The sequence below is a fragment of the Vombatus ursinus genome, unplaced genomic scaffold, assembly GCF_900497805.2.
Source record: "Vombatus ursinus unplaced genomic scaffold, bare-nosed wombat genome assembly UNPS02014818.1, whole genome shotgun sequence".
Taxonomy (NCBI): Eukaryota; Metazoa; Chordata; class Mammalia; order Diprotodontia; family Vombatidae; genus Vombatus; species Vombatus ursinus.
Window position 1 is genome coordinate 48123581 of NW_020954596.1, and position 21909 is coordinate 48145489.

General features: G+C 35.4%; 1 protein-coding gene across 6 annotated transcripts in view; it reads left to right on the top strand.

Annotated features, from left to right (window-relative positions):
* The window catches only part of KLHL5 (kelch like family member 5), a 127340-nt gene that overhangs the window by 90295 nt on the left and 15136 nt on the right, over positions 1-21909 (top strand). For all 6 annotated transcript variants that reach the window (XM_027836160.1, XM_027836162.1, XM_027836161.1 and 3 more), the window contains 3 exons: positions 508-732; positions 2819-2981; positions 15970-16182. In XM_027836160.1, the coding sequence (XP_027691961.1) occupies positions 508-732; positions 2819-2981; positions 15970-16182 (601 nt within the window). The remainder of the gene's footprint in view (positions 1-507; positions 733-2818; positions 2982-15969; positions 16183-21909) is intronic.

The window sequence follows — 21909 nt, forward strand, 5'->3', positions numbered from 1 at the left end:
GTGGTAGGTTATAGTAGTCATAGTTTATCTGCACCTGACCAAAAACAAAACAAAAATTCCTTAGAGTAGAGAAATGTCAGGAATTTACATTACTAAGGAGATGCCTTTAAAAAGTCACACAACCCCTCTGAATGTTAAGAGATCTGTGGTCTATTACCATCACACTAGAGTTTTAGATTGAAGGAAAGAATTTCAGTGAATTCATTTTGGATGACCCAAATCTTTTCATGTGTCATCTGCTAGGAACTGGAGTTTTTTGTTCATTTTCTAATACTGTCATAAATAATTTTCTATTTTTATAATATATATGATATTTTATATATTATAAATGAATACACATGTAAATATTAAAGTGTCCTCAAAGATCTTAAATATTTAAGTAAAATATCTTAAATATGTCCAATTAATGCTAAATAAATATTATTTCTATATATGAATAGCTCAATTAAAAGCATCAATTATGATGAAATATAATTAAATGTAATTTTGATATATGTTACTATTAAGGAGCAACAAGCATTGAAAAATATGATCTACGTACAAACATGTGGACTCCAGTAGCTAATATGAATGGGCGGAGACTACAGTTTGGTGTGGCAGTATTGGATGACAAGCTATATGTTGTTGGTGGTAGAGATGGACTAAAGACCTTGAATACTGTAGAGTGTTATAATCCCAAAACAAAAACTTGGAGTGTGATGCCACCTATGTCCACACACCGTCATGGACTTGGTAAGTATAACCAATCAACCTGTTTTAGAAAAATTTGCTTCATTATCATACCTAAAGAGTCAATGTGAGTAAACGTCTTGCACAACTTAGTAGATGGTTTGATGAGTTCAAATTCAAGAATCTGTTGGTCAGTCATTTGATAATTGTGATAAAAAGTATCTGAGGACCTGTTGATAGGTGCTGCCAATCATAAAAGTCAACAACACAGAGAGAGGGAAAACCTGGTTTATTACCCTCAGAGCATAGGCATCACTGTATATAAAAATCAGGGAGCCAAGAACATCAGCTTCAACAGCATACAGGTTTTGGTTGCATAAGCAGAATGGATACAATTGAATTACAAAGAGTAAGTAAGGGAAAATAATGATTTACAGACCAAAGAACAGATAGCAGAAGAAGATTTATATCAGGTAAAATAGGAAACTAGCCAGTTAACAACATCAGACCTGTAGCTGATAAGCTTGATTTTGCAGGCTCTAGTTAACTTTGATGAGCAGTTAAGTCAGAAATTCTCTTATGACCATAATGAGCCTTGCAGAATTTAGTTAAGTGGTCCTTAAATGATAGGTATATAGCCCATTACCAGATCTGTACTCAAAGCCTTTTGGGACTTCCAAAATCCACAGTTTTTACTTTTTTTTTTATCAGGCTAAAGTACAGAAGCAGAAGAAAGTTCTTTGCAGTGGCACTTTTGGCAGGGTGTTTAGGGCACCGTATACGTAAAGGCAGATCTGTTTTCTTATTTAAGATACTAGTTCCCAGGATCCATGGCTATAAACAATCTCACTGCACTTGCCTATCATTATGTCACTAAGATAATGTAAATATTTGAGATAACTTGTAAACAGCATACTGCGCCTGCTCTATGCTAAGTCACCACGATATTGCTGAAGTTAACGTACACTTGTGAGCCTACTGCTGGCAAAATGCCTTCTTTGTGTGCTCCTCTATAAATCCAGTGAGCGCTGGTCAGTGAGTGCAGATTTGAGGATTTGTAGAATGTGCTAGCTGAAAAGCTGTGAGTGCTTTGAACTGCCACCAACCTGGCTGAGGGGATGCTGTAGGAGCTGGAGCTCCTCCTATCATTCTCACCGGCCCCTGCAGAAGAGTAATTGAGAAGAATAAAGTAAATTAACCCCTTTTCATGTCTGTGCTGCTGTCTTCCTATCTGCCGAGATCACGAGTGAATCTGCTAGAGACCGGAGCCAAGAAGCTTCTGGGTTACAGACACTTTAACAATGGGAAAGGGGCTATTGTCTACTCAATCAAACTGGCTTGTGTTTGGTCAGTATGGCAAGAGTGTGATGAAAGGAATGGTATGAGTGAGTACAGGGGAGAAGCCAGTTGAGGTTAGAAATGCAGTATGGCTACAGTGCCTGTGGTGTTTGTATACAAGTCAGAGTCTTTCTCTTCTCTTTGTGGTCAGTGAAGATGTTTACAAGTTATCTGTGTTGGTCTGGGTTTATGGTTCATGCTGTTCAAGGCCTAATACACATCTTCTATCAAAAATACGGTAAGCAGTTAGTGAAAGCTGTAGAGAGATCCAGCCTAGAGATGCTATCTGAATTGTACTAGGTGAATTTATTCCTGATTTCCTTTCCTTGAAGAAGAAACAAAGTTTTTTCTCCCTTTTAGCAGCGGGGGCGGGGGGATAAACCGGAGGGGTAGACTGAGGCATCTATTTTCAGACCAATGTGTTGATTTGTTTTGATTCACCCTCCTTTTTTGTGACTGCGGTGGGCTGGGGGAGAGTGGAATCAGTACTTGGGCAGGGCGGAAAGTGATAGGCATATTAAAAAAAATCAGTGAAACGTTATTTTAAAAATGGAATGAAACAGTTATCACACGCATAGCACCATTTGCCATCCCCAGATTTTTTGTTGTTGTTGTTGTTAATACCCTAACTACCAATGCCGCCTCTACTGCTTCTGCTTCCATGCAGGAATCATAGTTGATCACTAGATAACCGTGTTAACATGAATTCTTAATAAGAATTTTACAGTGTCGTTGCACTTAAGAGTTTAGATTTAAGTGAGTATTCTGAGCTCCAGAAGACTTTTTAAATCATTTTTTTTCCTCTTTGCAGGTGTGGCTGTATTGGAAGGTCCTATGTATGCTGTAGGTGGGCATGATGGCTGGAGCTACCTAAATACAGTGGAGAGATGGGACCCTCAGGCTCGTCAGTGGAATTTTGTCGCTAGTATGTCCACTCCCAGGAGCACAGTTGGTGTGGCAGTATTAAGTGGAAAGTAAGGAAATATTAATATTTAACTGGATTTTAAATTTTGGATACAAATTGGAATACAAATCCGCCTTTCCATACAGGCAGGGAAGGATTGGAATCCCGTTTGAAAAATTGAATATCAAACTTTGAAATTAAATCCAAATCCAAGTATTTATACAAGTAATTCATAGATAGGAATTACTTGTAAAGTAAAGTATCAACACTTTTCAAATGGTATGGTTTCTTAGCCATAGTATTAAATATCAAAATATTAACTCCAATTTTAAGACTAGTTTGAAGATTCAGTTTCAAGAAAATAAAACATTCTTCATTTAAATAGAGAGTTACTCTGAGTAAAGAAAATCTATTTAAATATTTAGTACAATCTATCATTAAACAGTACTTAAACAACTAGTCATTTCGACTCTTAAAAATTTTATTTTTCAATACTAAAATATCTCAGTGAATTAACCAATTTATACCCCTGCTTTTTTTCCCCTGGTTTCTCTTCCTCCTTTTTTCTGCTGGTTCAATGATTTCTTGTCCTTAGGAGAGGATTGATGGTAGAATTTGCATAAAGATAAAGTCTTCTTTTCTCTTGATTATTCAGGGGCTAACCACATTATCTGTGATTTTTCAGTGCCCTATTTTTCTTTCATAAGATGAAGCCTAATAGGTTATTAATTAAAAGCCAATCATTGCACTCCCTTTGTTTCTCCACAAGAAAGTTAAAAACACCAGTTAGTCTATTTTTTAAAAATATGAACTTATGAAAGTTAATGAGGATTTTGGGTTATCTGTGTATTTCAGTTGTCTAAATATCATTTTTCCCCATTAGCATAAATAATGATTGACCATTGTTTATATGTCTTCCCTTTTTACAGAATTATTAGGGAAGTAGGAAGAAATGAAATGTCCTTTTATTGTTTTATTATTACTGCTATATTATTAGAACACTATTATTGTTTAATTTTTTACTAAACTTTACCTTAGGTAAAATTTTATTTTCCTAAAAGGAAAAAAATCCAAGCTTTAATTTGAAAAAATGTGCAGTCTACTCATTGCAGGAGAGGTTCTGACTAGCCCAGTGTCACACAGCTATCAAATGGCAGATCCAGGTTGTTAATCTTCCTCCTCTTACTCCAAATACCCTTTCCAGTACATGGAGGTCCTTTTGAACTTTAAAATTCTGAGTTTAGTCAGAGAAAATTTTGCAAAGTAGGTAGGACTTGGACTTAAATTTAAAGGGAAATGGGATTCAAATAGCAGAGAGTGGGAAGGGAAACTAATTCTAGGTAAGAGGAAGAAAGGCACAAAAGCAAGAATGCACAGGTATCTGTTTGGAGGACAGTGAGAAGAACAGTCTGTGTGTATCAGAAAACTTGTGTAGCAGAATAGGTAGCAAGAAAGTTGAAAAGGTAGACTGTGGTCAGTTTTTGGAAGGCCTTGAATTCCTTGTTAGATATTGCATGTGCCTTTCCATTGGAATAACTGTACTCTATTTATTGAATGAAGAATAACTGCTTCTGTGTTTTAAAAATTGTTATTAAAATGTTCTCATTTCTCCCAAATTTTCACTGACTTTGCCCATACTTTCCTAGGGTCCATGATTCTTCCATTTGTACTTTTTAGAGTTATGCCACCAAGCTATAGGTAAACAAGAATTTACTTACAGCTTAAATCACTAAATAATTCATCTGTAAGTACACCAATGAAAACTGAGAAAACATCTTAGGGGTTTATTTGTTTTCAATTTACCTGTGTATGTCTGTGCTAACTAAGGGAATGATTTTCTCTGCTATTTGGATGTTCTAGTTTCTTGTCAGAGACACCACAGGGGTGAAAGAAAAGAATCAAAAGAAGTGAATTCATTATTTTTTTGTTACACTGATGTATCTATAGGAATAGAAATAAAACTGTATCATTGTTTAGACAAATACAGAATCCTATAGATCAGAATAATATATCGTGCTCTCTCATTTAGCCTTTAGAATTAGAATATGAGATAAGTCACTCGGGAATTTTTCACAGTAGCTGATGTAGCACTTCCTCCTAATAGAAGAGAGGTTCTTAACCTGGGGGTCTGTGAACTTAAAAAAATGTATCTATACATATACATATGCATATATACATATGTGTGTGTAGGTATATGTGTATAACTTTTTTCAATATAATTGGTTTCCTTTGTGATCCTCTCATCTCATCTCCAACTGCCTGAACTTAGCATGGTGTGAACTCATCTTTTCCCCAAAGCCCTTCCCTCTTCCAAACTTCTCTGTTGCTGTAGAGCATCTTTCCTGTCACCCAGACTCAAAATGTAAGGGTCATCCCCTATTCCTCACACTCTCTTACCCCCATATCCAATCACTTGTCAAGGTCTGTCAATTTTACTTTCTTAATGTTATTTACCTTAACATCTCTCAATACACCCCATTCTCTCCACTGACATTTTCACCACACTAGTATAGGCCCTCAGGTTCTTACACTTGGACTGTCGTAGCCTGATGGTTGTTCTCCATGCCAACAAGTGTTGCCATGCTCCAGTTCATCCTCCATTCAGTTGCCAAAGTGATCTTGCTTGCATGTCTGATCATCTCACTCCCCCCCATCAGTAAACTAAGGTAAGCACCTCCAAGATCAAAATCACCTGTTTGGAATTCAAAACCTTTCATAATCTGTCCCCTCCCTCCCCTACCTTTTAGGTCTTCTTATACTTAATTGCCCCCACCCCACTTTGCTCTCCAATGGCACTGGCCTCCTTGCTAGTATGTACCCCATACAAAATACTCCATCTCCCAACACTGGGCACTTGTGCAGGCTGTCCCTCATGGATTTTAGCTCCAGCTAATATCCTATCTTTTACAGCACAGATGTCAAACCCGAAAGCCACTGGAACCAGATTAAAATATAATTGGGAAATATTTTTAAAATTCAATAATACATGGAGAAAATTACATTTTAAAAAATATGTATAGCCCACAGGGATGCTTATGTATAGATTAGTGGCCCCCGTTTCTATTTTAATTTGTTACCACTGTTCCAAGGGGAAGGCTTTCTTAATGAGCAGCTACGCGGCCAATAAATAAAGCATCGGGGCTGGAGTCAGAAAGACCTGAGTTCAAATCTGGTCTCAGACTCATCCTAGCTGTGTGAGCCTGGGCAAGTCACTTAATCCTATTTGCCTCAGTTTCCTCATCTGTAAAATGAACTGGCGAAATAAATGGCAAACCCCTCCAGTATTTTTGCAAGGAAAACCCCAAATGGGATCACAAAGAGTTAGACACAATTGAACAACAAAAGCAACATTTTTGTTCTAGCATACTGAACTAGATGACTTCTGAGGGTATAGGATGGAAGGGACCTCTGAGGCCCTTCATTTTGCAGATGAGGAAGCTGGAGAAGGAAATGGCAAACCACTCCAGTATCTTTGCCAAGAAAACCCCGAATGGGGTCACAAAGAGTCAAATGTGACTGAAAAATGACTGAACAACACTAATGTTACTGCCTGCTCTGTTCATTATTTCTGGTTTATCCTGTGTATATCTTCTTTGCATATAGTTGTTTGTAGGTTGTCTTCCTCATTAGACTGTCAGCTCTTTGACAGCTGGACTATCTTTTGTTTTTCTTTGTGTCCCCAGTGCTCAGCACAATGCCTGAGGCACTTAATAAATGTTTATTGATTAACTAATCCTATGTATCTTATTTTATTCATTTAAATATGTTTATCTGAGAAGAGGTCCATAGACTTTACTGGACTACCAAAAGGGTCCATAATACAAAAATGGTTACAAACCCCATTAAAAGAGGTAAAAGAAGTAAATTCTTCTTTTGTGCTTCCATGAATTAGGGATTTCATCAGTGCAAGTACTTTCTTTTCAACGGTACAGTTGTCAGCCTTCCAGTGTTTTGCAATTCTTGTCTGTATCATCCCATAAATCCTACATATGTCCTGTGATCATAGTATAACAGGTTTAGAGCTGGAAGGAATTTCAGAGGTCATTTAGCCCAGTTTCCTTATTTTACAGATGAAGAAACTGAAGCTCCAGGAGGTAAAATGATTTGCACAAAGTTATATTGCAGCAGAGGTGGGATTTAAACCCACGTCTGCTAATTATACAGCCCGTTCTTATTCCCATGTACCAGATCTTCCAAACCTGCTAGAAGCTTTCTTCTGTGTTCCGTAATATTGCATGAGTACCAGTGCAGCAATTAAGTTGTCAAAATGTTATCTTTTGTTCCGGTTTATATGACCAACTCATCTTCTTTGTATGCATTTCTTGGATGGTATCTTTCCTGGATACCATTTTTGAGTGCAGATAATAATTGGCAATAAGCTGTAGCCCTACCTATGCCTACATTAAATTTCTCCATTGCTCTTTAGGTCACCTGCAATTTTGATTGAATGAAGCATTGAATAAGCACTCTGCTAAAAGTGCTGGAATTACAAATGTGAAGACAGTCCCTCCCTTCAAGGAGTTTACATTCTAATAAGGGAGTACAATGCATACTTATATGCATATGGTACATGTAAAAATATACACACCATATGCATATACATATGTGTATGCAGAATGTACACATTTGTGCATCATATGTTGTATAGGGATGGTGGCTAAGGAGAGATATTTTGACTTGAAAAACTACTAAGATGGTGAATGAAGCCATAAAGGAATAAATTGACAGATGCATTGACAGAAATTGGCAGTATTTATTTGATTATGTTTCTAGAAACGATAGTTTGGGAATGTAGGGTACAAAGGAGGTTTTGTGCTCAGCAGCACAGCACCTTGTGAGAAGATAGAAGAGTGAAATATGTCTGGGCCCCATCTGAAATATTGGGCCAGGTGAGATACTAATCAAACCAGTGGTTTTAAATCATCAGGACATGGCCTCTGGTCTGGTCACTATTATGGACAACAGGCTACCTGTCCAACTGTATATCATAATCTATGTCATAGGCATTCTTCCTTCATTTGGCTTTTCTTGTATTGATTTTTAGATTAGTCTCTATATCACTGAGGAGACCTTATACAATTCTGAGGCTTAATTTTATTAGCACTGTGTCCTCCACAAATAACATACGGAGGACATCACTATAAAAGAACCATTTGGGACTGCATTACATATTCCATGACAATTATCAAACAACTTTGAGCACATATGATTGATTTTTCCAATCCTACTGTGCTTAAATTGATAAGATGTTCAATCAGTCAATCATAAACTGTTAAATTCTTGAAAGCTTTTTGATGAAGTACATTAATGACACACAGGAATACATCCTTATACATTTGTAAATAATTCAAAATTTAATTTAGATTAATTTTCAAAAATATTTTCTTTCAATTTCTAATTGTTGCTTTGTAGGCTACCTCTCTCTATTTTTTATCTGGGATGCAATAGTTTGTCAGAGAAGATAAAAATGATTAATTAGAATTCTTATTCCCCACCATATTTTGGGAAGTGATACTTTAATTAGACTTTTAATTATTCAAACTACCTTCTATGTATTGATTCTTCAGTAGCTGCCTCTAATGAAATTGAGTTCACCATCTCAGCTCAGTATAAAACTTGTTCATGCTAGTCATATATCTTAGAATAACCATTCTCAAAAAAAATCATACTTCTCAAAGATAGATTCCATGCTGTATCCTAGAATTTAATTATTATAAAGGTACTCAAAAGCCTATACTACCCCAATTATTCTTCTCCTCTAATTGCTGATCCCATCTAATATTGTATGTCCTAAACTTGTTCAGAATATTGTATCACCAAATAATTAAAAAAAAAGAAACAGCCCAATATTAAAGATTAGCAGAATCTTTGAACAAAGGATAACAGAAACAAAGTTGATATAATCATTTGTTTAGTTTAGGATTGGTTATCATGCTACTACTATTGTCAGTTAATAAACATTTATTAAGTACCTGCTGTGTGCCAGGCACTGTGCTAAACATTTATGAAGAATAAGTATTTTAATGCTTGTTATATTAGTGTAAAATTACAAAGATGAGGCAAGAGAAAATATTTTAGAAAAGTCAGTGTATTAGGAAACAAAATACTTGGTATCTGGACAAAAATCATAATATTAGATGTGTGATTTTGTCATGTCAGGGTTATCTCAGTTTCTTCATCTGTAAAGTTGGGATAATGATATTCATTTTACTCATATCACAAGTTTATTGCAAGGGTTAAAAGTGATTCTTCTTGTGAAAATATGCAAAATCTCTTGGCAGAACAATAAAACTGTTAAAATGGGAATAACAGTTTCCATTTAGCCTATTTCACAAGATTGATTGGTGATTAAGGCATAGTATGTGCAAAAAGTCTTTAAATTACAAAATATTATATAAATGCAAAGTATAATACTTGTATTTACTGACTATTAACCAAAAACTAAACTACCTAAAATACTGTTTTAGGAAGTAAGAAAACACAGCAACAAAAAAAAAAACAAAAACAAAAAAAAAACAGTTCCAATAAGATATGCGGACTCCCAAATCTATCCCTATCTCTTTCTGAGCTCGTCTGCCTTTTAGATATGGGTAGATGTTCCATATGCATCTCAAACTCTGCATATCCAAAACAGAACTCACTGTTTTTCCTCCAAAACCCAACTTCTTCCCAACTTTCTTCTTTCTGTCAAGTGCACCTCTATCCTTCCAGTCACTTAAGTTCATACCTTTGGATCCATCCTTGATTCTTCCCTTTCCATCAAATCCCAAAGCCAATTAGTCCCCCAGTACTATCAGTTCTACCTCCACTTCACACCTCACACCTGTCCCCTTCAATTGCATGGCCACCACCCTAGCTCACACTTTCATCTCCTCTCACAGGAACGACCACAACAGCATCCTAATTGGTCACCAAACTGATACTCATAAAAAGTAGTTATAACCATGGATGTCATAGTTCTTCTCAAGAAACTTTAGCTGGTTCTCTTTTGCTTCTAGGATAAAATGCAAACTCCTTTATTTGGTATTTTAAATCCCTCATAACATGTATGACATATCAAATTGCTTACTGTCTCAGTGAGGGGGAGGTGAGGGAGGGAGAGTGAAAATTTAGAACTCAAAATTTTTTTAAATGAATGTTAAAAATTGTCTTTACATGAACTGGAGAAAATATTTTTTCAAAAAATCCTTTAAAACCTGGCTCCCACTGTCTTTGCCAATTTTTTATCTCTCCCCCTCATAACTCAGAGGTCTAGCCAAATTATCTTATGATCTTTCCATAGCACTTCCAGTACCCCCATCTCTAGCTTCTTTGCCCTTGCACAGATTGTCTCCCAAGCATAGAATAGTCTGCCTCCTCATTTCTGCCTCTAGAAATCTAGCTCCATACAGGGATGGATGAGGTGTTCATAAGGACTAGTAGCTCTGTTATGAGGGTATACTGAGTCCTTTTCAGGGATGCATGTCCACCTTTGGTATCCACCTGATTCACTCAACTCTCACCTGTGGCTTCTAGAAGCTGTAGCATGCACAATGGCCACACCCCAGTAAACCAACTTGGCAGATGGGTTAAACTAGTTTGAGGGTAACCAGCAGGCTTCAAACTTGTAAATGAGTTCTAGGGATGCCTACCCCAAACGTGTGAAGACTTTCCCAGGCAGAATGGGCCAATGAGAACAATTTGTTCCAACAGCCATGAAGGCAGCTGAAGCAGAGCTGTGGAGGGCTTAGAGCTTGATCGGGCATCAAAGACGCCAAGGTCATCCAGGAGCCCTCGCCACTTTCTTGACTTTGTCCTGCCATTGGACTTCAGTGACTCAGGAAGAGAGAGTGAGTCTGATGACTTGGTGCAACTATGCCTTACTTAAATCCAATTCACACACAAGTCAAGACATCACTCTATGATGTCACTGGTCCTCTTTAAAAAACAAAGACAACAATAAGAGCTCCATGCTCACCTCAACTGCTACATGCTACCTACAGCATAAGTTTGTTTGGCCTTTCCTGATCCCTCCCCTCAATTACTTTGTATTTACTTTTCATTTATTTTATATTTAATTATCTGTGAGTTCTCTACCATATGGTCAGCGTTCCACAGAAACACTTATAAGATCCTTGAGGGCAGGAACCATTTTTGTTTTTGTCTCAGTAGCACCTAGCACAATTCTAGCATATAGTGACAAATCAGTCAGGTAAGAAGCATTTATTTATTAAGTGCTTAGTATCTTCCAGGCACTGTGCTAAACCCTGGAGATATAAAGAAAGGGAAAAAAATTCAACATTCTAATGGTGTTTAATAAATGTTTGCTTAATTGAATTGAATCTTATAAGATGTCTATATTCCAGATTTTAGATGATTTGGCTACAGTAAACTGAACTGGTTTACTTTTGAAAAAAATTATCTTTCTTTAGGCTTTGTTAGTAAATAGTAAATAAGATTAGAAAGGCAGCATTTCTTAATTAAAAGAAAAAATGTTCAAGTACTATGAAGGCTCCAATTTTTATTCAAACAATGTAATTTAATTTTAATATAAGAAGCTGGCCTTACTTCTGCTAATATTTAGTATGCCAATTACTAATAATTTGATCTGTTTATAAAATCAAAGCTAGAATGTTGCTTTAATTGCATTTCTTTACAAATATTTTATTATAATTCAGTCTTGTGCTAATTTACCCAAAACTTCCCCCTTAACCAATTTATTATATACTTAGCAATTATTAAGATGCAGCGCTATTCTTTTTACTCATCCTACTTTAACAAACCAATACTACTGTAAGCTATACACTTGCTTTATTCTTTTTAACAAATGGCTTGATATTTCCCTTTTCAAGTGAAGTTTTATTCACCTATTCTGTCCCTATTCTTTCTCTAACTAGGGTAACAATTTTCATATTCTTTCCTTTTCTTTTCTTTTTCCTGTCATTAAACTGAAGTGTATAATACTTTAACTACCTTTTTGTCAGATACTTTTATCAGCTACTACTAGGGACAAGGCTAGTCAATTTTATCTTCGCCCAGAGAGAATGCTACCCAGCTATGCTGAGGGAGCAGCACTAAGGAATGGAAATTCCTCCATTTTCTCATTGTGTTTATAAATTTTATTTCAGATTAATAACATATGGAGTAAGTCAGCATTGACTTCATGATATACGAGAACTCTCATTTGTGTTGCAGAAAGCAGTTCTATTCATTAAATTATATTCTTTTTTTTTTAAAGGACAACATATCCACAAAAACTTTTCAAAATTAATTGTAGAAATTCCTAAAAGATATGAGTACAACTTGGGGAATTTACAAGCTTGATAAGTATTTTGTGTTTTGATATTTATGTAAAAAATGTTGCACACAGTTAAATTACACTTGGTTCCAAGAGAATCATGCTAACTTCTCTTCATGTCCCATTAATTTGAAAGAGTGCTTCAGAATCTGAGTGTCATAATATAACTGAAAAAATGCTGAAGTCATAAAAATGACATTACATTTCTCTAAAGCACTAGTCCTGAAACTGTTCTCTCATTCAAATGATCACTCTGGATGAAAAGATGACACTGAAAATCACCTATCTCACCCATTCCCTTTTGTCCTATATATTAAAAACCTCACCAGAATTAGCAGGAAATAGTGGGGCTGCTTTGGAGGAAAAATAAACAAATGCTTTAAAATTAAGTCTTATAAGTAGATTATGTCAGGAATCAATATATAGACTTTATAATGGTCTAAATACTATTAGTATAATAAATCAGCCTGCATTCTATCTTGGAGACTTTCTTGGTTCACCAGTAATTCCGGAACCATGTTCCCAGAGCTATTTCACACACACACACACACACACACACACACACACACACACACCCAGAAGTATGTATGTATGTATGTATACCCGCACATATATAATAATGGGGTACAATGATTTTTTCTTTCTAGTCAAAGCTATTAATTTTTATCTAAATAAGAAGAAATATTTACTCCCCAAATTTGGATTAACTTTCACAAAATAAAGAACAATGCAAATAGAAATAATAATTACAAAAATATTAATAAGGAATCCACTTTTACTGGGTGTAGGTTTGGCTACATACTTGAAAGGGAGCATAAATTAGCTGTGCCCCAAGAAAAAAAATGTAATACCATGCAAGCCATTTTGTTAGGTTACAGTTTTCCAAGCTGGGAACCCTTCTTTCCTCATAGTATGGAAAGTTTGTTTTCCAGAAAACCAGGATTCCAGCAGCAGGTGATAGAACTTGGCTGCACATAGTTTACACAGCTGGCTGGCAGCTAATGTTTAGATGTTATTAGCAGACCTAGGCAGATGATGGGTTAAAATGTTTTAGTTAGAACTAATGAACCTAGAAGAAACCTGGTCATGATTCACGCCAGCTCTATGTGATATACAGAAATTGGGACAGGAACTAAGATGCAGGGCAATAGATATTCCTTCCAATGCTTTTTTGTTTTGTTTTGGTTTTTTTAACTAGGCGATGGGGTTAAGTGACTTGCCCAGGGTCACACAGCTAGTGAATGTTCTATGTCTGAGTCCGAATTTGAACTCAGGTCCTCCTGACTCCTGGGCAGTGCTCTATTCACTGCGCCACCTAGCTGCCCCTCCAATGCTTTTTTGAATAAAGAGTAACATTGTTTTCTAGAATTGTTACTTCACAAAGGGAGTGAAGGTACAAGAAGGGGACCTTGTCTCTCTGTGAGGAAGAGATGAGTCTGGAAATAATGGATAAAAGGGAATTTGAGAAAGACTCAAATCATGTTAGATTTTCATTTTATTGGGTTGTGTTTTTTTTTTCTCTTCACTTTTGGGGTATAAAAGCAGGCAAAAAAAAGCAAGCAGTGGGGTTAGAAGTAGAAATCATAACTTATGTGGTAAGTTTATCTTAAGCAGAAATAGGATATAGACAAAGAATACTAGATCTGAAAGTCAGGAGACCCAGGTTCCTATCCTGGCTCTAATACTTTTGAGCTTTGTGACCTTGGACAAATCCCTTAAGGTCTCTGAGCCCATTTATTCACCTGTAAAGTGGGAATAATAATTCTTGTGCAATCTGTCTAGGAATTATTGTGAGGAAAACATGTTGCAGATCTTAAATATAAGTTGTCACCTGCAGAGTAACAGTCTGAGGACATGTAATATCACATAGGGCATCCAGCCAGTGTTAAACCTTGCCTACTTACACTCTTGGTGTTATTGCCACTACCCTTTTTCTCAATTTAACTTCTCTTGCCTAGAATTCCTTGTGTACAAAGATGTGGGTTTCCAGTTGTTCTTTAACCTTTCTGGCTCAGAAATAAACACATAACCCATCTTAATGTTTTCTAAGAGCTTTTCACTCCTAGTAACCAACTAAAGGGAACCATACTGGAGATTTAAAATAACAAAAGGGGAAAGCTACAAGATGCAGAATGAAATTAGCAGAATCAAACAAAATACATGATTACTATTACAATATAAATTTTAAAAGTAATAGAAAACTCGAGTACAGTGTGGCCTCAGAAAGCAGATAATGAAATATTGTAACTCCTCCCATTGGCAGAGAGGTGAGGGGCTGCTAACACATAATTTATATTACATCTATTTTTAGACAAAGTCACTTCATCAGTTTTTTCTTAATTGTTCTACCTTGTAAAGGTAAAGCTTGGCTCAGGTGGGACAGAAGGTGGGACAGAAGTTGGAAAGAGGGTGTATACATGAACATCCACAAATAACAATAATATAAAAACAAAAAAACATCATTAAAACTTATTTTAAAAACTTTTAAAGGTCACCTCTGTGTTAAATGAAAGATATAAATGGAGCTAGGCCCAGTCTTTGGATCCCTTGTATTTTCTCTGACTCATTTTTTTTTTCACTAACTACCTTGTTCCTAGAGTCAACTCTACTTCCTTTTTTTTTTTTTTTTTTTTTTTTTTTTTTACTTTTTTACTTCTAGGATTTGGGCTCTTGGGTCTCCCTATTCCTTTGCATATATAGAAGCATCTCTTCCCCCAATCTGTCCCTTTAAGCCCTGCAGGCTCCTGAGTTGAACAATGATTTATTGGAAGTTAATGGTGGTTCATTCATTTGCACAGAGAACGAAAGAATGTTCATTTAAATCTCAAAAGGAAACCTCAACTGGCATCTCTATTCCCCAGATCCCACTAATTCATTTAACTAAGTTACCTTAGATCATTTCCTTTTCAGATACCCCAAGAAAACATTCCCCCAAACATTGGGCTCCCAGCATCCCAGGAAAATCAATATGAATGAATAAGGTAATTGAGAAGAATATTAAAATAAAAAATAGTAAAACATAGCTCAACAACACGGGCTGCAGTGCCACTGAACATCTCTCCCTTATTACCTTGGAAACATATACTATAACCTGCTGGCCCCTCATCTTCCATCTCCCACAGTCCATTTTGGGGAAAACAACAGAAATCTCTGAAGGTGGGAATTGGTTTTGGGGGGAGTGTTTTGTTTCCTATGACTTGGGATTGTGGAATTATAAATCAACTTATTGGTTATGTGGAAACTCCCTTTGACATTCAACAAAATTTGTCAGATTGCCATTGCTTTACTCTCTTGAGAGATTAGGCCTGTCTCATTCCACAGTACCTGATGACTTTGTTTAGAATTAGCATTATTTCATTGTTCTTTTTTTTTTTTTTTTTCAAAAAAAAAAATTCATTTTAAGGCTTTTCTTTCTCTTTGCTTTTTTCCCCCAGTTACTCCTATTGTATATAGCAGGCTTTAGACTCTCATATCCTCAGATGATCCAAAAAGAGATGAAGACTAGCCATTTTCCTCAGAAAATATGAGGGTCTTCACAGATACAGTTTTTGTAACCATGTACTCTATTGGCCTTTTTGGGTCTGAGAGTAGAGAATCTACTTTACAACAGTTGAAACTTAGTTCTGCTATCATTTCAGTTTTAATTGTTCCATGCTCCTAAGATATTTAACCTTTCATTTACTCTTTAGCTTGATTTTACTGTCATTTTCAGAACCTCTTTATTTTAAGTATGGCGGGACATATCTTTTCTTATTTGCTACTTCATTTGCTCTCTTTACAGATTATATGCAGTTGGCGGTCGTGACGGAAGTTCTTGTCTCAAATCTGTAGAATGCTTTGATCCGCATACCAATAAATGGACACTTTGTGCACAAATGTCAAAAAGAAGAGGTGGAGTTGGAGTAACTACCTGGAATGGATTATTGTATGCTATTGGAGGACATGATGCACCAGCATCCAACTTGACTTCCAGACTGTCAGACTGTGTTGAAAGGTAGCATCCACAAGTTGTAGCATTAAAGTTATATGAAACTCTGGCTTGTTTGTTGTTTTGAATGAAGGAAGGAAGGAAGGAGTGCAAAAGCATTTATTAAGGATTCACCGTGTACTATTATGTTACGTGTTGCCAATGCAAATACAAGTAAGCAGGATGGTCTCTGTTCTCAAGAAGCTCACATTCCAATGGGGGTACTACACCCCGAGAAGGAGGTTTCAGCACAAGTTAAATAGAAAGTCTCTGTAGTCCTTAGGGTACAGTGGTATATTTCTATTAAAGAAACCATGGTTCTAAGATTGAACCATTTAATAGTGCCATGGACTTTGATCAAAAAGAACTTTCTTTTCTGGGTCATCAGTAACTATGGCTTCCTTAGGAGACAACTATAGCACCTGCAGAAACAATGGCCAGGTTGTATCTCCGTAGGAATTACTTCCTTGGATGAAGGCTATAGAGGCTGGGCTCTATGCAGGGATAGTGGTCAGGTGAACACTGCTATTCCAGGAACCCACTGGTGGCAGTTGATCTGAAGGTGGTATTGGTGGTGGCCAGGATGGTTGACCCCTTCTTTCCTTTCCAACCCCTCCTTGAGATACATCCTGAGGTTAGAGGTATTTTTGCTTAGGACCAATCTTTCCCGGAATCTGATCTCCCTCTTATTCTCTATCCCATTCTCTTTTCCTTCTATTTCCCTGTTGAATAAAATATATTTCTGTACCCCACTGAGGGTATGTATTCTTCTTGCCTTTATTTAACAAGTTCAGATGAAAATGAGATTCAGGTGTTGCCAATCTCCCCTACCCCCTACCTCCTTTATTGTATAGTTTCTTGTACAGCCCAATTATATAAGATAAATTCCCCGATCTTTCCTCCCCTTTGTATTTACCTTCCTTTTTCTTTGTTCTTTTAAGATCATCAAATATAACAAAACTATTCCCACGCCCTCTTATTTGACTCCTTCTATGACCCCTAATGAAATTAAGGTTCTGTGGGAGATACTTGTATCATCAACCAGGATGTAAACACTTTGCCCTGTTTAGTCCCTTTCAATTGATTGTATTTTATTAAGTATTTCTTGACTCCTGTAAAGTTCCTACTCAGCTCTGATCATCAGGAATACTTAGAAGTAGCCTATTTCACTAGAGTTTCATTTTTTCAACCTGTAGGATTATATTCCATTTTGCTAGGTAAGTTAGTTTGCATTTGCAAGCCTCTATCTTTTGCGTTTAGCTCCTCAATATTTGAATTCTTTCTGTTTGTTAAAAGTATGAGCTTATCTTTTGTGTATGGTATGAGGTATTGGTCTAAACTAAACCTCCTGTACAGTGTTTGTTTGCTTCTACTGATTGACCTCACTTTTTTTAAAGTAGTACCAAATCATTTTAAGTATTACTCTTTTATACTTCAGTGTGAGATCTAATAATAGTAATAATAGCTAACATTTATAAAGTGCTTACTATGTGTCAGGCACTATGCTAAGCACTTCAGAATTTTAATCTCATTTGGTTCATTCTCACAACAACCCTGCGAGGCTGGTGCTATTATTATTCCCATTTTACAGATGAGCAAACAGAGGTTAAGTGACTTGTCCAGAAACATATAGCTACTAAGTGTCTGAGTCCAGATTTGAACTAATAGACCCTATTCCTTCCCACTCTTTTCATTATTACTCTTGAAATTTTTGACTTTTTGTTCCTTCATATGAATTTGGTTATTTTTTTTACATCTATATTATTTTAGGAGTTTGATACAACAGTGAATAAGTAAATTAATTTATATAGTGTTGTCATTGTTATTATTTTATTAGATAGATTGATCTACCCATGAGCAATTAATGTTTCTCCAATTATTTAGGTCTTTATTTCTGCAAAGAGTGTTTTATAGTTGAATTCATATAGAAGTATTTTATACTTTTCATAGTGATTTTTTGTACTTTATTTTTTAATTAATTTATTTTTAGTTTTCAACAATCACTTCCATAAGCTTTTGAGTTTTAAATTTTCTCCCCATCCATCCCCACCTCCCTCCCCAAGATGGCATACAATCTGATATAGGCTCTACATATACATTCCTATTAAACATATTTTCACATTAGTCATGTTGTAAGTAAGAATTAGAACCAATAGGAAGAACTCCAAGAAAGAAGACACAATACAAAACAGAAGGAAAAAAAGAGCAAATAGTATGCTTTGATCTGCATTCAAACTCCATAGTTCTTTCTCTGGATGTGGATAGCATTTTCCAGCATGAGATTTTTGGAGATGTCTTAGATGCTTGCATTGGTGAGAAGGGTTAAGTTTATCAAAGTGAGTCATCACACAACATGGCTGTTACTGTGTACAATGTTCCCCTGGTTCTGCTCACTTCACTTAGCATCAGTCCATACAAGTCTTTCCAGGTTTTTCTGAAGTCTGCCTGCTCATCATTTCTTATAGAATGATAGTATTCCATCACATTCATATACCACAGCTTGTTCAGCCATTCCCCAATTGATAGACATCTTCTCAATTTCCAATTCTTTGCCACCACAAAAAGGGCTGCTATAAATATTTTTGTACATGGGAGTCCTTTTCCCATTTGTATGATCTCTTTGGGAAACAGCCCTAGAAGTGCTATTGCTGGGTCAAAGGATATGCACATTTTTATAGCCCTAGATCCAAATAGTTCCAAATTGCTCTCCAAAATGGTTGGATCATTTTACAACTCCACCAACAATGTATTAGTGTTCCAATTATCCCACATCTTCTCCAACATTTATCATTTACCTATTTTGTCACATTGGCCAATCTGACAGGTGTGATATGGTACCTCAGAGTTGTTTTGATTTGCATTTTTCTAATCAATAGTGATTTAGAGCATTTTTTCATATGACTATAGATGGCTTTAATTTCTTCATCTGAGAACTGCCTGTTCATATCCTTTGACCATTTATCAATTGGGGAATGACTTGTATTCTTATAAATTTGACTTAGTTCTCTATATATTTTACAAATGAGGTCCTTATCAGAGACACTAGTTGTAAAAATTCTTTCCCAGTTTTCTGCTTCTCTTCCAATCTTGGTTGCATTGGCTTTGTTTTTGCAAAAACTTTTTAATTTAATGTAATCAAAACTATCCATTTTGCATTTCATAATGTTCTCTATCTCCTGTTTGGTCATGAATTCTTCTGTTCTCCATAAATCTGACAGGTAAACTATTCCTTGCTGTCCCAGTTTGCTTATAGTATCAGCCTTTATATTTAAATCATGAACCTATTTTAACTTTATTTTGGTGTATGGTGTGAGATTTTGGTCTATGCTTAGTTTCTGCCATACTCTTTTCTAGTTTTCCCAGCAGTTTTTGTCAAAGAGTGAGTTCTTATCCCAGAAGCTGGGGTCTTTGGGTTTATCAAACAGTATATTACTAAAGTCATTGACTACTGTGTCTTGCATACCTAACCTATTCCACTGATCCACTAATCTGTTTCTTAGCCAGTACCAACTAGTTTTGATGATTGCTGCTTTTTAGTACAATTTAATATAATTGGAATGGAATGGCTAGGCCACCTTCCCCTGCATTTCTTTTCATTAGTTCTCTTGATATTCTGGACCTTTTGTTATTCCAAATGAATCTTGTTTTTATTTTTTCTAGCTCTATAAAATAATTTTTGGTAGTTTGATTGGTATGGCACTGAAGAAGTAAATTAATTTAGGTAGAATTGTCATTTTTATTATATTAGCTTGGCCTACCTGTGAGCAACTGATGTTTTTCCAGTTATTTAGATCTGACTTTATTTGTGTGAAAAATGTTTTGTAATTGTGTTCATATAGTTCCTGGGTTTGTTTCAGCAGGTAGATTCCTAAATATTTTATAATATCTACAGTAACTTTAAATTGAATTTCTCTTTCTATCTCTTGGTGTTGGGTTTTGTTGGTAATATATTGAAATGCCGATGATTTATGTGGGTTTATTTTATAACCTCCAACTTTGCTAAAGTTGTTTATTATTTCAAGTAGTTTTGCACTTGATTCTCTAGGATTCTCTAAGTATATCATCTGCAAAGAGTGATAGCTTTGTTTCTTCTTTGCCTATTCTAGTACCTTCAATTTCTTTTTCTTCTCTTATTGCTAAAGCTAACATTTCCAGTACCATATTGAATAATAGTGGTGATAATGGACATCCTTTTTTCACCCTCAATCTTATTGGAACTGCTTCTAGCTTATCCCTATTACATATGATGCTTGCTGAAGGTTTTAGGTAGATGCTACTTATCATTTTAAGGAAGACTCCATTTGTTCCTATGTTCTTTAATGTTTTTAATAGAAATGGGTCTTGTCTTTTGTCAAAAGCTTTTTCTGCATCTATTGAGATGATCATGTGGTTTCTGTTAGTTTTGTTGTTGATATGATCAATTATGCTGATAGTTTTCCTAATATTGAACCAGCCCTGCATTCTTGGTATAAATCCTATCTGGTTGTAGTTGTAATCTATTTGCTAATATTTTATTTAAATTTTTTGCATCTATATTCATTAGGGAAATTGGTCTATAATTTTCTTTCTCTGTTTTGACTCTTCCCAGTTTAGGTATTAGTACTATATTTGTATCCTAAAAAGAATTTGGTAAAACTCCTTCTTTGCCTACTTTTCCAAATACTCTATATAGTACTGGAATTAATTGTTCTTTAAATGTTTGATAAAATTCGCTTGTAAATCCATCTGGCCCTGGAGATTTTTTTCCTAGGGAGTTCATTGATGGCTTGTTCAATTTCTTTTTCTGAGATGGGGTTAAGTATTTTACTCTCTTTTCTGCTAATCTGGGCAATTTATATTTTTGTAAATATTCATTCATTTCACTGATTGTCAAATTTATTGGCATACAGTTGGGCAAAATAGTTCCTAATTATTGTTTTAATTTTCTCTTTCTTGGTGGTGAATTCACCCTTTTCATTTTTTTATACTGGTAATTTGGTTTTCTTTCTTTTTCTTTTTTTTTTAAATTAAATTAACCAAAAGTTTATCTGTTTTATTGTTTGTTTTTTCACAAAACCAGCTTTTAGTTTTATTTATTAGTTCAATAGTTTTCTTAATTTCAATTTTATTAATTTCTCCTTTGGTTTTCAGTATTTCTAATTTGGTATTTAATTGGGGATTTTTAATTTGTTCTTTTTCTAGTTTTTTAGTTGCATGTCCAATTCATTGATCTCCTCTTTCTCTACTTTATTCATGTAAGCACTGAGAGATATAAAACTTCCCCTAAGAACTGCTTTCGCTGCATCCCATAAGTTTTGGTATGTTGTCTCATTATCATCATTCTCTTGGGTGAAGTTATTGTTTCTATGATTTGTTGTTTGACCCACTCATTCTTTAGGATTAGATTATTTAGTTTCTAATTAATTTTTATTCTGTCTTTCCGTGGCCCTTTATTACATATAATCTTTATTACATCATGATCTGAAAAAGATGCATTTAATATCTCTGCCCTAGTATATGGTCAGTTTTTGTGTAAGTGTAAGAGAAAAAAGTATATTCCTTTCTATCTCCATTCAGTTTTCTCCAGAGGTCTACAATATCTAACTTTTCTAAAATTCTATTCTCTTCCCTAAGTTCTTTCTTGTTTATTTTGTGGTTAGATTTATCTAGTTCAGAGAGAGGGAGGTTGAGGTCCCCCACTAGTATAGTTTTGCTATCTATTTCTTTCTATAACTCCCTGAACTTCTCCTCTAAGAATTTGGATGCTATACCACT